General features: G+C 35.9%; 1 protein-coding gene across 2 annotated transcripts in view; it reads left to right on the top strand.

Annotated features, from left to right (window-relative positions):
- scaf6 (SR-related CTD associated factor 6) overlaps window positions 1-18,154 on the top strand; it is a 251,811-nt gene that overhangs the window by 232,337 nt on the left and 1,320 nt on the right. For both annotated transcript variants that reach the window (XM_090409796.1, XM_090409797.1), the window contains one exon: window positions 9,201-9,280. In XM_090409796.1, the coding sequence (XP_090265922.1) occupies window positions 9,201-9,280 (80 nt within the window). The remainder of the gene's footprint in view (window positions 1-9,200; window positions 9,281-18,154) is intronic.

The following is an 18,154-nucleotide window of genomic DNA, read 5'->3' as shown; positions in this document are numbered from 1 at the left end:
ATAGTTCGCAAGCTGAGAGGTGCTGTTATCGGAGACTAGTTAATTCATTTGATGAATATAAGTTGATCTGTCAAAAATGACCATAGCATTACCATTGTCCGATTTTGTTATAATATCTTGATTAGCTTTTAATGACTTGATTGCTGCTAGTTCTGTTTTTCGTCAAATTGCTACATATGGTTTTCTTTGTATTCAAAACATTGCTGGTTTCTAAATGAATTTTATCAGCTATATTATCTGGAAGAGATTTTATGCCTCTTTTTATGTTGGTATATAACATCAAGTTTATTAACAGTTCTAGGTGCTAGTGCGAAGTTTAGGCCTTTATCAAGTAATGTGAGTTGACCATTATTTAAGGTGTACATAGTATACAATTTACTATTGAAATTGAAAATCAGAACTTGCTCCCGTTCCTCGATACACTAGTCACATGTCTTCCCTCAGGCAGTCTATCCTTCACTGTTTACCGTAAACCTACACACACACACTGGCCAATATATACATACTAACTCATATCACTACCCTTCGCAAAAATTTGGAGTCATCAACACCCTCAAAAACAGAGCTGACAATTTGCTCTAATGAACAAGCTCTTAAACAAGAATTTAAAATTATTAGCAATACATTTATAAATAATGGATATAGCAAAAATACTATTAATAAAATTCTTCATAAAACTTCATCAAAAAGTAATATTAGATTACAGTAAAATAAAACACTCCCATACATTAAAGGGTTATCAGAAAAAAATTAATAGAATCCTACATCATTATAATTTTAATGCCACTTTTAAACTATCTTTAAAATTAAAAAACATATTCAACACCTCTAAGGATCCTCTTCCCCCCTTGGCACACCCTGGAGTTTATTGTATCTATTGCACCTGTAACTTACCTTATATTGGGAAAACTGGATGTACAATCCCTATTCAGGGGGGACGACACGTTAAAATAATAATTTTGGTGAAGCGGGCCTCTCAGATCACGCTCTTAACACCCTACAGCAAATTGATTGGGAAAATGCTTGTTCTTTCCATCATACAAAAACTGAGTATGAACGAAAATTTAAAGAAGCCTGTGGATTTTTGATTAACCACCCTAATCTTAATAATAATGGTGGCTTAAAAATCCGAAGAATTTGGATGGCACACATTCAACCTACTTAGTTTCCAGCAAACCCTAACTTTAAGGACTCTAAGTAATTTTATTGGCCACTACCCATACTATTATTATTAATATTATCAACATTTGACCTCCATGGAGTCAGAGACTCATCATGGGAGGTACTCACTATTGCATACAATGCCCATCCAATCTTAAACTGATTCAATGTGTCCACATCCACAACACACTCAGGCAATGCATTCCACTCACCAGCCCCCCTCCATGCAAAGAACCTGCTTCTCACTCCTTTGCTCACACACCCTCCTTATACAGTTTCCAGCAATGACCCATAGTTCTACTCCCCTCTCCCATTCTATAAAAAATCTCTTTCATGTCTACATGATAACAACCCCTGACCATATCAATCATATCCCCCCCCCCCTCCTATTCACGAGGCTCTGCAACTTGCATTCTCTCAATCTGTCCTCATACTCCATATTCCAAAGACCACTGACTACCTTTGTGAATCTTTTCTGTACCCTTTCCAACATATCCTCATCACCATGAAAACCCTGGCGACCAAATCTGTGCACAATAATCCATATGAGGCCTGATCAAGGTCTTATACAATGACATCATAACCTCTCTATTTCTGTATGTCAGGGTTCTCTGCATCATTACCATTATTCGATGTGATGTCTTCACAACTTGTGTAATGTGGCCCCGAATTTCGGGTCCTTGTCCACCATCACTCCTAGATCTTTCATCTCTTCTACTTCTGTTAAAGTTTCCCCACCAAGTGTATACTTTGTATCCCATCGTTGCTTACCAAATCTCAAAACTTTACGCTTGGCAACATTGAACTGACAGTTCCGCTTACTTGCCCATTCATTTAATCTATTCAAGTCCTCTTGTAAGGCATTAGCATCAGTCTGACTGTGCATTGCTCTCTCCAGTTTTGCATCATCTGCAAACAGCTGGATATCACTAGTTAAACCCAACCCAATATCATTAACATACAAATTGAACAACAATGGCCCCAAAATTGACCCCTGCGGCACACCACTGGTGAACTTTCTCTTTCGAGATACTGCACCCCCCCATATACAACCTTCTGATACCTATCTGACAGCCAGTCACTGATTCAACACATAAGTCTGTTATCCAATCCCATCTGTTTCAATTAATTTAAGAGCTTGTCATGTGGCAGTCTATCAAAAGCCGTTGCTAAATCCAAGTACACCACTGTATATGCATCTCCTCTGTCCAAGGTATTTGTTACCTTGTTATAGTACATAAGTAAGTTAGTGAAACATAATCTCCCCTTAACAAACCCATGCTGATAACCACAGAGAATACTGCCGTTATCAACTCATTTCTGTATCCTACTTCTCACCGATTTCTCCAGGACCTTCACCACAACTCCAGATATACAGACCGACCTATAATTTGACGCTACAGTCTTATCACCATCTTTATGCAGTGGAACAATTTTACCCTCCTTCCACTCCCTTTGACCTATGCTGTTACAAAACTCTTATTAAACAGGCATGCCAATGCTACTGTCAGTTCCTTGGAACATTCCTTTAAGATGCATGGTGATATGTCATCAAATCCTATTGCCTTATTAACATCAAGGTTATTTATTTCCTTAAATACCTCCTGCTTACTCACAATTAAGCTATCCTCTACACTTGAGTTACTCATGATTCCACCCTGATCAGGATGAAACACATACCAGTTACAATTTATGTGTATATTTATATAAGTAATTTTATTTTCTGTTTATTTATTTATCTATTCTTTTCTGTATGAACATGTTACTCTCCAGCTTAATTTAACTTTGTAACCTAATAGATAATAATAATAACAGGACTCTAGCTTTGATGTAGTGAGGGTTTTTTTTTTTTTTTAGCACCAGAGGTCAGGCAAATAGTTTTAACGGTTGATCAGTAATTTTAGCATGCCATGTAGATTATAGTGCAGCTTGTTTCTTTGTATGTATACGTATACTCCAGAAGATGACCTTAATGTGAAGGTTAAAACGTTGAGTGTATATTTTGATTTATATTAAACTAAAATTTTTACTTTAACACAGTAGTTGTAACCATAATTTTCGTAATGTATTCTGATCACCGTGTAAGCATTAAAGAAAGGATAACGTGTAATGGTAGCTCACCTTTATTGCCTCATGGATTGCCTCACGAAAACTGGAAGTGTGTTGAGTACTGGAGTGAAAAGAACCCTATAATATTCCTATGAGAGAAATAAGATTTTTGGAACTGAATAGCAGATATTAAGCAGATTATTGTTCATGTAGAATAAAAAAATGTGAAAGTTATCATTTGTTATGTTATGATATGACAGAACAACTGTTCGTGTTGGGAAGTGGGGGAAAGATAGAGCAAGTTGAATTTTTAATTATTATGAAAAAAAAAAAAAAAGATTCTGAAACTTAAATGAGATAAAAGGAGGGAAGAAAGTGAAGATGAAAACCAGCAACTAAAATTGCAAATGTTTCAGTGATTCTTTAAAAGAGAACTCTGTAGTATTTGAATTAAGGATTTCAGATCTGGAAGTTTTGTCTCCAACTCTTTGGAAATAAAACTTCTCTAAAGAGTTTGTTGGCAATCACCCGTGATCAAATAATTTAATAGTGAATGAGAGGTTTTAAGGGAAAAAGTATAAATTATGAATTGGAAGGGGGGGGGGATATATTGAATGAGGGCAAAAATTCATTTACTACTTGTCTCTGATTACTCGTCTGTGGTGAGTGGGCGAGTGGATTTCTGGAGCCCTGATTATATGCATATAAGAAGTTTTCGTTCTCATCAGATTAAACTCAGTTTTATGTAGCAGAAAGACCAATCTGTACATTCCATATATTATTTTCTACACAGTTTGCTTTTTATAGCTAATATAATGCTTTATGTCCTGAAATTTTCCTTCTCTTGGTTTGAATAGTTTCTTGCAGTGGTGCATTACATTTTGGATGTTATCATGAGAATGTTCCATTGAATGCTTTTAAAATACTAAACATATACAAAAACTGACATATGAGCATTAATTCATCCATACAGTCAACTTTCACTATAGCAAACACATCATCAACTCATTAACTATAAAAATTTATCCGAAAGTCCTATAGGGTGAGAATTTGCTGTTCTGAAGGAAATTCATCGCAACAAAATATCCACTATAATGAACTATTCCTGTTGTCCCTTATATGTATGCTATAGTGAAAGTTGACTGTATTACAATCTGTTCATGCTGTATTCATAGCATCGTTAAATTCCTGATGTGTATGATAAATTAAAGATACCAAGAAATTGTATACTTGGTTTAATCCTTTATCCAAATGTAAACAAACAAGTTTGCACCTGAACTATTTTCAGGACTGGGGCAGCTCGTATAAAGAAGCTAAAACTTCACATCACTTGCCTTAGTATCCCATAATGCAAAGCACATCTCCTTGCAGACATGTATAATGCTGCATTGTGGGAAGGGTCACTACCTGGTATGTGTGCTCAAGAGATGTGCAGGATGCTATGAGGTACTACATGAAAAGTTTCTTTGCAAACTCCTATCAACAATTTTCCCAAATTTGTCTGTTATCAGCTAGGATACCAATATTTTCATAACTGCATAAATCCACCTGGATCTTGGTCTTTCTCTGGATCTTTTTCCTGTTCTCCCATCAACAAAGCACTTGTTTTGCTTACTTTTTATTTCCCATTCTGTTTAAGTGATCATACCACCTGAAATTAACCCTCCTGACACATTCCTGAATGCCAACAATGTCAGGTTCCTTCTGAATATTTTATTTTAATATGATTCTGCCATTGATGCTTCCCTAGTCATATCTATAGTCTCCAATCTTTGATCAAGTACTTTATTTCTAACTCAGCTCTCAGATCCATATGTTAAAGTTGGTTTGAACACTGTCTTATATACTACTCATTTAGCCTGGGGTCACTTAAAGGTCAAAGTCAGATAACTGAGATTGAGACTACTTTACCTTTAAGGAATGCAGGCATTCTGACCTAATATCCAATCCTCACCTTCATGTGGTGCACCCTGTTAGAAGATATCAGCTAAATACCGAACAAATGAGAACAGGCTGGAAAATTTGGGACTTGGCCAACCAAATTGTATTCTCCAGTTTATTAAACCAGAAATACACATGATGGTATACAATTCATGTCAGCTGGGGTGTCACAGTTAAACACTGCCCTGCTGTTTTCATCAAGGAACCAGAGTCACCTATGGAGCAAACTCCAATTCAGCATCTAGAAGAAGAATGAACCCAACGTCAGAAGAATTGAATTGAAGATAGGAGCCATCAACATAAGGAGTGTTAATGGAAAGGAAGTCATTTACAGAACTGAAAGTACCATGTGGACATGATAGTGTTACTGAGACAAAGAAGACAAAAACAGGCAAGATCCTACTAAATAATAATTATAGGATGTTATATTTGGGCAATAACAATGAAGAAAAGGAAAGAGCAGTGACAGCATTGAATACCAAATATGAAGGTTCCCACAGAAGGTTCTCCTAAGGAAGTTGAAGTATTTTTCAAGTCATTAGAGCAGACAGCTGACATAAAGAAATAGAAAAAGTAATCCTTGTTGGATATCTAAACAGCAGAGTAGGAAATAATCCCACTAGGCATATAGAAACATTATGGGAAAATTTATGGGATTTTAATCTGCTTAGGATGTGGATCAGTCATTACTACCACCATGTTCCAACATAAAACACAAGAAAAAAGAAACAGCTCATTGACGGTGTTATTGGTGGTATCATCATACTGGTTCAGGACACAAACTATATACAAATGATTTGAAATTGGAAGTGATCTTCACTTAGTTTTAAGTAGAATAAAAAATGAATATCGCATTGAAAAGAACAATGTGTAAGAAATTTCAAAAATAATTAAACTGTAGGCTCAACTATATGAACATTATTCAGAAAAAATTAAACAATTCAAAATCAAGAACCAGACCTTGTTGTCTCATTGACAAACTCTTAAGAAAACTTGTTTGACTCAGCTAGGAGGCATGTGGTGAAGTTGCCTGTAAGGATAAACAAATAAGATCATCTTGGTGGACAAAAGAAGTTAAAGAAGCATCTGGAAAAGAAAAATGTAAGAGAGCTAAGCTATCTTTAAAGATAGCTAAACAAAAGTCATGGGAAGACTAGTAGGAATGTAGAAGATAAATATTACTTAGGTTGAAAAAACGTTCTGGAAACTTCTTCACGACTAGACTACTTATATGTGGAGACTAATGACTTCACATCAATTGCCTTAATATCCCGTAATGCAAAGCACACTGAGTCTCCATAACTCAGTCAGTATAGACGAAGCCCTTTGGTCGGAAAAACCTGGGTTCGATTCCTGTCAGTGATGTGAGGAAAACCTTTATCTGGTCTCTTTTGATGAAAGGTGAGTTAGCTGGTCTCATATGGAGATAGGGAGTTTTTTCGCCCAGAAACTTGGGTTTTTCATCCCCCAGAACAGGCAAACCGGCACCGTGAACACACATCTACAGACATAGGACACACAGGGAGGCATAGGGCTAACCACCTTATCCTCGGGGCTGGTATGGTTTGGAACTGCTAAGGACAGCTCTAACAGGCCACTAGGTCTAATACATAAAAGGAAGAAGCAAAGCACGCTCCCCTTTATGGACATGTATAATTCTTGGAAGGTACACTTCCAAGACTGGTTTTGACCTTTATTGAGGTCTCATCAGTTGGAGCCTGACCCAGAAGAGATGCGATTGTTGCATAAATAAAGTCGTATATTTCCGATATACAAGTAGTGGAAAGCTATATCACTTTATTATATACATGCTTCGGTTTCTATATACTAATGCCACAGGAACAAGAGGAAGAAGTTTTAACATTGGTTAGTGCAACCGTGCCAAAATTTGTAGGCACATAATTTACTCTTAGTTATTTACTAACTTTTTATAATAGAGTAACAGCTGAGTTGGATTCGATGAATGGAATGAGTGAATGACGTTCGCCGATGATGATGTGGCTAAGTAGCAGGCTTGTCCAAGCATAATATTCCATGCGACGAGACGAATAGCGAACGTCAAGATATCGAGTAGCTCCAAACACACATTTCTGTATGGGTTCCTGAGCATAAGGTTAGAAGGAAGCACGTGTCCGAATCAGAAGAAAGTCTAAAGGAACAGAATGAGAAATATCGTCTAATTGAATTCGTCAGGCTGGTAAAGTAGAGTTTGTCTTATTGTATAATATCTTGAAGCCAGGGTGAGCAATTGTGTGTAAAATTTGTAAATCGGACTCGTTAAACAAGAATTCAGGACTTTAGCACCTATTCCTTTAACAAAGATCTTTAGTATTAGAAGTGTTAAGTTTCAAGCATTATTGTTAATTTTAGGTTGATGAATTGTATTGAAGTTAATTAAGGAAGAAGTGAGACTAAATCTACTTATTTGTATTAAGTAATTGCGATATGAGCAGGTTGAAATTTTTGTTATATATCATCTAATGAGAAATACCTATCGTGAACCTTATCTTGTGTGTTAGTTTAGCTTATTTAATTTTGAGGACCTTTCAACTAGTTTAACATGTATCGTATTTAGTATGAATAAATTTCTTTGTCCTTTAACCCAAAATACATGTCTGATCATTTAAGTCAATGCACCACCTGCTATAATTATAGAACTTGTATATGTAAGAAGCACGGGAGTTTAAGATAGGAAACGGTTGCGACTGCAGTTAAGAGTAAATTAGTAAGGGCTTGAGTAATTCTGATAGTTTTGGAAATCGTGATAATCTGTGAGTCATATTTCTGACAAGAAATTCTTTCTTGTATAGGAACTAAGATGGCGCAGCTAAACAAATAAATTCTCTTAGTTCCAAAAAGGATTTGATACCAGATTTTCAATCAGGGAGAAATTGACTCTAGCTTGAGGCATTCTCTTTGAAGGTTTTGCACACGATCTTTGTTTTAAAATAGGGCCACTGAGGATTACATAAAAAGGCACAGCGAAAGATCTTATTTAGCAAGGAGTATAAGGAAAAAGAGAGATAAAGAACAATTAACAAAAAATATGCAATATGAAAATATAAATAAATAAATAAATAAACGTTACACTTGTTTTATAGGCTTTCCATTAAGGATTCATTTCAGCTTTCGGTGTTCCTGCTTATTTTTATAATCTTTGTCTTTTTATTGCTAATTTTCATACCAGATTTGTTATAGCAGTTATTTACTTTAGTAAGAAATCCTGCAGACTTGTAATAGATTTATTTGAGAGTATGACGTAATCTGCATAAAGTAAAGAATTGAAATTAACACATCCAATTTTGCTATCCAGTTTAATGCCATTTTCCTTCATACTGTGATCTATATAGATGATGAATAAAAATGAAGATACTGTGAATGCTTGTCTTACACCTTATTTTACATCAACTCATCTTCCTGTTTCTCCTTCAATTCTAACTTCTGACTTACATCTTGAGTATGCAAATATAATATAGAGACTGGTATTGCTTAATGTCCAGTTTACCCTATAATGTTTTGAATAGCTTTTCTCTTGGCATATGCTTTTTCAGATCTATGAAACTTAAATACTGATTGTTGTTATATTCTCAATGTCTGTTAAGCTTTGCCAGCCCAGTTGGCCAAGTGACTAGCATATTTGCTCTCCAGCCAAAAGGATGCGAGTTCGAATCCTGCTATGGGCATGAATGTTTGTGATTATCTATGGAAATACTAGTGGTGGTGGTGGGCAGTAGATGATGCGGATTGCTGTAGTTTGTGGATTGAGAGAAACAGATAATTGTAGAGTAGATGCCCTCTCTCGATGAGTCTTTGGACTCCTTGGAGGTGTCATGTAATAATAATAACAATAAAGCTAAAAGCAGATCCATACAATCCCTGTGTGGCTTAAATCCAGCTTGTTGTTCTCCAAGTTTCTCTTCCATAATTTTTGTCAGCCTTTTCTCAAGTATACTTGCATAAATCATCTCTGTTTACTATTTTTTAGAACTTTAGCGTAATATATCCCAATGCTGTTATATATTTGAGATTTTCTCATTCTTTATTTCCAGCGGTTCTAATTATCCACCTAGTATTTTAGATCGACGACTAGATGAAAGCAACAAGGGCCACCAGCTTTTAAAGAAAATGGGTAGGTTTTTATTTGTTTTTGCTTAATTCTCAAGATGATTTTCTTTTCCTTTTTGAATTTGTGTGTATATTTAAAGCATGTTTTAATTATGTATATTAGAGTTGAATATTTTTAATGTTAGGTGGTTTAATTTATGAATTTTAATAATAAAAAAATGAAAGAAATGTTTTTTGCAAGTTATTTAGGTTTTTCATCATTAGAATTCTCAATCTTAGTGATGGAAGGGGAAAAGTGATTGGCACCGCATCCTAATTTGTCAGAGACCTAATGTCCATTATACACTGTTAAGCTGACTTTTTTGCAACAACTGAGAACTTAAGTTAAAGAGTCTAGTCAAGATGCCATGCTACCAGTTCCTTGCACATTCTTGTAAACATGCAGACTGATATCCCACTAACCCCATGGCCATAATTGCATTGGGATTTTGCGGTATCCTAAGTACTCTGGATTCATTAATATCTCTTCTCTCAGCAATTCCTGTCATAGCAGAGTCTTCATAGACACTGAATAATAGTCATTCTTCCTTGCCACACAGTGAAAGAACTCCTTGGAATTTTCTTTGGCCTGCTTGGCTAATTTCTTCTCATACACGTGGATAGGCTTATGTGTTCGTCCGACATGTTATGATAGGTTTCACGGTATAAAAGAACACAGATGGTTAAGCAAATAACTATTTATTAACTTAAGGCTAATATTTCGCTGGTCTTATATCCAGCATCCTCAGAGCACACAACACAAAGTTTGTTACAAAGGCAAGACAACCACAATTCGGTGTAACAGTGGGGACAGTATAAGTGATTGCAGCGTGCAACACAAGACTAAAGTCCTAATATGGCGCCATCTAGGTTAAAAAAAAAAAAAAAAAAATTTTTCAAGTTTTGAAATAGAGTCCAAATGATAAAAAATAAAAGTAATAAATATTAATTTGGTCTTAGGATGACTGTCTCCCAAATCTTTGGTAGATTTATACAGCCATACTTGTTAAGGTTTGGGGTATGTTTCAAGGCTTCTGTTGATTCCAGGAACAACCTCTCTGACTTGTAGAAGCTTCTGTGCATTACTTTTGTTTCTTTCCAATTGATCCTGTGTGCAGGGGTATCCAGAGCATGGTCTGCCAGACCCGACTTACCATAGCGAAAGTGTCGGATATATTTTTTGCACATTTCTTCCTCTCTGTCCGTAGTAGGCTTGATGGCAAGAACAGGGCACTTCATAGACACCAGGATGTGATAAAGGAGTACATTTGTCCTTGGGTGAACGGATGAGAGTTGCTAATTTTTTATAAGGTTTAAATACTGTGCGTAATTGGTGTTTGTTAAGCACCCTAGATATCTTTTCAGATGTGCCTTTAATGTATGGGATGGTGATTGTTTTGTTGTAGTCTTCTGTGGTAGATAGGGGGGATTTATGGGTAGCATTTAGTATGTATGTTATCTATTTTACGGGGATTATAACCATTGTTTAAGAAGGTTTGACGTAGGTGAGAAAGTTCAGCAGTGAGAGCCCTGTCATTGGAACAGATTGCTCTAGCTCTATGGGTTAGTGTTTTTAAGATACCATATTGTTGAGAAGGGTGATGGTGTGATTGTTTGTGTAAGTATCTTCCTGTATGTGTGGGTTTTCTGTAAACAGAAAATGATAAGGTACCTTCTGGAAGACGTGTGATCAGTGTGTCCAAGAAAGGCAGGCAGTCATTGGCTTCTAGTTCCATTGTAAAGTGGATTTTAGGATGCTGGCTATTTGGGTGCGCTAAAAATGTATTCAATGTGTCTGGGCCATGTGGCCAAATGGCAAACACATCGTCAACATAGCGTTGAACATAGGCGTTGAACAAAGCAACATAGGCCAGAGGCTAGGTTTGAGAGTGGCTGTGTTGATAGCTAATTTTTCCAGATGTTCTATGTAGAAGTTGGCTAAGTGGGGAGAAAGAGGTGAACCCATAGCTGTCCCATCTAACTGTTTGTATATTTTCCCTTTCCATGTAAAATAGCCTGCCTGTACTGTGAATTTAAATAGCTGGGGTATATCTGGGGGAAATTGTGAATTTAGTAAGTTAAGTGTTTCAATCAGTGGTACATTAGCGAATAATGAGGTGATATCAAAACTCACCATTAGGTCTGAACTAATGGTGAGTTTTGATGTGCAGTCCAATATTGCTTCCTTTCTTCAAACATTCCTTTGACCATCTGTCATGCACTTCTAATATCCTACCCTTGCATATTCTTAAAATGGCACACCTTCAAGTTGCCTTCTGAGCTTGTCATAATCACATGCCATGTAGTTCCACATATACCCCCCCTTTTAACTGAAAATTCCATGTGTTCAACAGCCTCCCAAGTTGAGACTGCATGGTCACGAGAGGCAGTGTGACTATATTGGTTATGGATAAATCTCTGATTCTTTGACCAAAATGAGAACTCTCAAACCCCAGATCCCCTCCATCACTTGCTACAGTATTTTAAATAATTAGCAGGTGAATGAATTTCATACTTTCTTCCATAGGATGGTTACAACTAATTTATGTTCTTGTAGTTGAAGTTCTCTATAATGATTACCCAACCTGCACTCATTATGCTAATTTGTCATTGCATGCCTGTCACATATTCATTTGCAACCCCTGGCATATAGCAGAACTAACTGTATATTTTATCCTGTTGGCCTCATCAGATTGTAACTACTGTTCAGATCTGTCTTTCTAGTGATCTACTCTTTTTGGCTGTAATTCATCTGATATCATAGTAAAATACCATATCCTCACATTCTCTCATTGTGACTAAATCACCTGCTGTCAGCCAGGTCAGTCAACTTTTGGTAAGGTTGCACCAACCCATGTCAAAAATTCCTCCCTTTCTTCCTGATACTTCTGACGTCAGTATACATAAATTGTATCTATTCCATTAGGCTCACAACTACCTTTATGTGGATGTGCTGAAAAGTTGTGATAATCACTATGAAGATAATTGCTGCTGCAGATATGACTTCATCATCTGTGGTAAATTTTGTTGCTTTCAAGTGTTTCTTTACATTTGGGAATAGGAAATAGTCAGATGGGGCCAGATCTGGCAAATAGGATGGATAAGACAGGTATTGAAAGCCCAAGTTGTGTATTGTCTGTTGGGTTTCACACAGTGTGAGCAGATTCATTGTCCTGCAAAAGCCACACACCTCTGCTCAGTTTCCCGTGGCGATTTTCCTTCAGAGCTGTTGAAGACCTTCCCTGCTGACGTTTGGGTTCGGAACTTCTTTGGCCATGGAGAACCTTTGTGTCTCCACTCCATTGACTGTTAGTTTAGTCTCTGGATCATAGTGATGAAGCCATGTTTCATCAACAGTCACAATATGAGCCAAAAAATTGCACCTGATTTCTCAAAATGATCCCAAATCCCTTGAGATGACAGCATACATTTTCTCTCTTTTGCTCAGCATTCAAACATTTGGGGGACCCACTTCACTGAGCTTCTGCATCTCCAGATGTTTGTGGATAATGACCTTAACTCATTCCCTGGCTATCCCCAGAGTCTTTGCAATGTTTTTGACTGCTATTCATCTATCATCAAAGATCTTGGCATGCACTTCATCAGTGTTTTCAGGTGTGATCACTGTGGAAGGTCTTCTTGACCTGGGAGATCTGTTGTCTCAGGATTCCCAGTTTTAAACTTGGCCATCCATCTGGCAACTGTTGAATATGCTGGGGCACAGTCCCCTAAAGCCTTACACAAAGTTTGGTGAATCTCAGTTGCAGACTTTTCTTGCAGCACGAGAAATTTGATGATGGCCCACACCTCTGTGTCTTCGAATTTCTTCAAAACCTGTGACATGTCTTCTTATATATCCTAAAAGAAAAAGAGGGGTTAAAAGGTTTTAAGATATGTTCTCTCTTGTGGTTATATCAGTTGTCATTTTTGTTCTAGGTGTGTATCAGAACTTTTACCCCCCCTCCCCCACCATCACCACCACCCTCATATGCCTTGTTTTGGCTACCCCATTCAATTTTTTCACTGGAGAAACTAGAATCTACATTTTCTTAAAAGCTAAACAACTGACTTCACAGCTTAAAAACAAATAACAAAAAATTCATATTTATAAATTTAGGGACACAAAAACACACGTATTAAACAGATTATTTTATTAATTACTAATAAAATAAAACTTGTCATTTCGCCCCCCTGTATTGAGGTTATCATCGGAAGGATACAAGTGTATAAGGAACCAAGCTACATGCTCTAGCCCTGTATACCGGTAAACTAAATCTACGTAGTTAATTAATCCTTTTTCCTAGACTGACCTCTAGTGATAAAAAAATAATAATAATAAAATTAAAAAATAAATAAATATAAATACAACCACAATAAACTGCTCAAGTCCTCATGTATTAATACTCTTCTGGATTTGTACAGTTCTGATAGTTATAATATGATTTCTTTCAGTTGCTGTTGAATGTTACAAAACACTTCACCAGGTTATCTTCGTGTAGTGGGATTTTTCTATGGCTAGTTTAGGTTGTTATACAGGTCGTAGATGGGTCCTCCGCATTCTTGAAATGGTTAGGCCATCATTTTTGTTGAGATTTGGGTTGTGTTTGAGCATTTCACATGACTCTTTAAATTTTCTCTCAAACGAGGTTTTGGTGCAGTGTAGGGATTTGGTATTTTTCCAATCAATTCTGTGGTATGTTTGGAGTGCGTGGTCAGAAAGGCCGGTTAATGTGTCGTTTGTGTTCGTCTTGTCTGATTGGGATAGTTCGCCCTGTTTTCCCTATGTATGGTATGTTACATGTGCATTGTATTTTGTATACCCCTGGGTGGGCTAGGTATGGAAGAGGATCTTTAGAAGAACTGAGTAGGTGTCTTAACTTGTTTGGGGGTTTAAAGGTGGTTTTAATGTTGTATTTGTGTAGTGTTCTGTCTAATTTTTCAGAAATGCTTCTAACATAAGGAATGGCAATGGCATTCCCGAAATCTTTTTTGTTCTTACTTGTATCTTTATGGAGGAGGAGGAGGATCTTGTGAATAGTTTTTTTACTGTATCCATTTTTTATAAATGTTTGGTTGATGATCTTGTATTCCTGGTTTAGAGCTTGTTTATTAGAACAAATTGTTAGAGCTCTGTGTTTAAGGGTGCTTATGACACCTAGTTTTTGTGTTGGGCGGTGGTAAGAATTTTTATGTATGTAAGTTTGCGGTAAACTGAGGAGAGACAGCCAGAGGGAAGACGTGTGACAGGTGTGTCTAGAAAAGGAAGAGAGTTGTTTTTTTCATTTCAATGGCGAATTGGATATGTTTGTGTTGTTTGTTTAGGTGGCTAAGGAATGTATTTAGAGCTTCGCGGCCGTGGGGCCAAATGGCGAAAATATCATCGATGTATTTGAGCCAACAAAGAAAAATTAGTAACGAAATTTCAAGCCCTACAACAACAGAAAAGCACAAGACCATTGTAGCTTGGTTCCTTATACACTAGTATCTTTCCAATGATGACCTCGATACAGGGGTCGAAGCGTCAAGTTTTATTTTATTAGTAATTAATAAAATAATCAGTTCAACACGTGTGTTTTTGTGTCCCTAAATTTATAAATATGAATGCTGATCACCGTGTAACCTTAAAAGAAAGAAATAACAAAAAAAAAAACCTTGCTATCTTTCTGCCTCACTGTAATCACTCACCATACATATTTTACCCTCTAGCAGACAGCCCAAATTCATGTGCTATGCGTATGGTTCTAACTCTTCATTTTCTCTCAGTGGTTAAAATTTTCTGTTGCTTCCTTTGTTCTGTTACCTGCCATTTATTTTGTTTCCCTGGAATGAAGTGGGGAATCAGTCTTTTTTCTCCCATGAATTAGCTATAGTGAGCATATACTGTATAAATATAGGATTAGAGATTATGTTCCGCTGGCCTGAGTGGTTAGCATATATATTTCCAGCCATCAGATTGCATTGTTCAAATCTCATTGTGAACACAGACTTTTGTGAATGTAGTTAGGTAGGAGATGATGAATTTCTTATTCTAATGTGAGAACCACTTATTGGAGACCTGAAATGGCGTGGAACGTTCCATCTTTGGTCTCTAGACAGGGTTTCTGGATTGTGTAAAATTAAAATTATATTTTTATTGGGAGTGTCTACTGTATAAATAATATACAGTAGACACTCAATAGTGAACCCATAGGTACCAGAGAAATAGTCTGTTATAGTATCAGATCCACTAGGGAATTTGGGGGAAGGGGCTTCCCTCTATTCTGAGGATATTGAAGTAAACATGAAGTTAACATTGAATAGCCAGGATTAAAATAGATTATTTTATCACCTTCATATTAGGTGTTGTATTATTTCAGTAAAAAATTCATACAGTGTGAAAAAAATTTCCAAAATTCGGATATTGATTAGGTAAAACTTACTTTTAGCAGCTTGCAAATCATTTGTATTGGACATTTGCATTAGATCTAACATACACAATTAATAAAATATGCAACTAGAAAGTTTCCGTATTTTTTTACTAGCATATGATATGGATGTGCATACTGCATATCATTACAATTAGCCATAATGCAGCTGTATGTTTAAGGGTAAAGGAAAGGAAATCGATAAAATTGTGCAATAAGCAACACACTCAAGAGTAAATACAGAAGAATATAATACTAAGCATAAACACAATGTTTTCTGTCTACATAATTATATTTTGTTAAGTCATCAATTTCTTTATTCTGGAGGTGGCAGGATTTTTCATCTTGCAAGTAACATAGCCAGAAAAACCCATGCAATTAACTTTGCCTCATGGACATATATGTATGGGCAGGATAATTAGTAGTAGTTGTCTCACCCTTTCTCTGGCAGCTCACTGTAATTGAGACAAGGTCATTTGTTTTAATAGAATCTATAAAAAGAAACTAAGTTTTACTTTTTTATTCCTGCATTTTTTATAAATTATAAATTCTCTTTGTTACGGTCAGTTTCTATAATTCAAATTTCAAACTGTTTTTTTCCATACCGAAAGAAGCAAAATTGTCAGGTTTCTTTCATGAAATCCCACATTCTCTTCACTTCACAGTACCTGATTGTTAAAAATAATCTGTCTTTTAATAATGTGATTACTCCAAAGTTCACTAGACAAGGAATGTTTTTTTTTTTTAAATATAATTAACTAGTAAGATATGAACTTAATTATTCATTTTCTATGCAACACTACTCCATCCTCAATCTATACACAATGCTGCTATTCATCATCTACTTACGATGCCATCTACCCTCCTCCTAATAATTTTTTTCTGTTAATTTTCTGCTCTTTTGGCCAATTTGCTTGTATGTCAGATGAAAAACCAAAGATTCCAGGAGAATCTTTGGTATACTGCAGAAGTATCTTTATGATACTGCAGAAGTATCATAAAGAACTGCAGTGCTGCCTACAGAATTCTTTAAAATACATAATGGCTCTTGCTGCTAGCTGAATTCTTTTCTTTTCTCCTTGTAATAATAGAATACCAGTAAAATATTTACACTTAGCTTAATGAAATAAAACTTTGATTTTGCAGAGTATTCATCTTTTAGTTATCAGATTACACAGCATTTTTAATAAATTCAGTTTGTAATGCAATATTAATATGCACTATACTTCTCTCTCTCCACACACACACACGTGCACACACACACACTCTTATTCTGGTTTTCACCTTTTTTGTGCTTTTTACCTTTTGATAGTGGAATTATTTCTTGCATTTTTTCCCCTTTTTTTTTGTTACTATATTTCTGTTTTCAACAAAATTGTTTGTATATATGCATTTTCAGCTTTTTTTTTTATATTGTAAAGAAAGATTTAGTGTTATTCCAGAGAAGAATAAATGGTGTTTATTAAAGTTTGTCTATCCAGCAGAGAGAGATGGGATCAGTTAGTTCCCATAGTAACACCCTATGTAGGACCTCTCTTACTTTGAAGTCGAAAACACAATGTATAGTAGTTTGTTTTTGTTTTCAAGATAAATTGTTTGCCATCATTTATGTATTTTGTATTGAAATTTTAAATGCAAGTTTTATTTTAAATGCCTTATCTGGCTTCCTTTTTATTGTCTAACAATTACTGGCTGTTCCAAGTATTTTAAGTGAGGCATGCCAGTGCATTTATATATATAATCAACTTCATTAATTCTCTTTTCTTAATATCTTCACAGGTAGTATGTTTAGCCAGAATAACTTTACTGAAAATTTTGCTCTAATACTAAATAATTTTTAGTACTGTATGTCCTTTGGTGTCTATTTCTTATCAGATTAGAGAGCTTTCTGTTTTAACTTTTAAACTTTTATTGATAAACCCTTTCACTACAACTTTTCACTATGAAGGCTACATTAATATGCCAACCCAACACAGGAGGCATGTTACTGTACCCTTTATACCTAGAGTGGCCCTTCTGGAAGTATTTACTTTTGATACGTTTTGCCTACATCACACATTACTTCCATATTATGATGAAGTACAAGGGTTGTTTGAAAAGTTTGGTAAATTTCCAATAGACGGTGACACAATTTGTTCATTCATACTAGTGTCAGCATGCATCATCTTTTTCATGAACCTGGGAAAAATTTTAGCCATGTGTGACAAATTGTTCTCATTTGGCAAACATTTAAAATGGCCGTGTTCGCAATTTTCATAAAAATGGAGAAAAACGAGTTTTGTGCAGTGATAAAACACTTATTTGAAGAAGTGGACAGCTGTACAGATCAAAGCCAAGTTAGATGCAGTTCATGAGGACTCTGCACCAGCATTGAAGACTTTATTTTGCAATAAATGAGTTTAAACAAAGTCATAAGTCCATTGAAGATGAAGCGTGCTCTGGACGCCTGGCTGAAGTCACTACGAAAGAAATAATTGACAGATTCCATGGTATCG

The sequence above is a fragment of the Typopeltis vanoorti genome, chromosome 20 (genome assembly GCF_054136105.1).
Source record: "Typopeltis vanoorti isolate ZY-2024b chromosome 20, IOZ_Tvanoo_1.0, whole genome shotgun sequence".
Lineage (NCBI taxonomy): Eukaryota > Metazoa > Arthropoda > Arachnida > Uropygi > Thelyphonidae > Typopeltis > Typopeltis vanoorti.
This window is presented reverse-complemented; position numbering and strand designations above follow the sequence as displayed.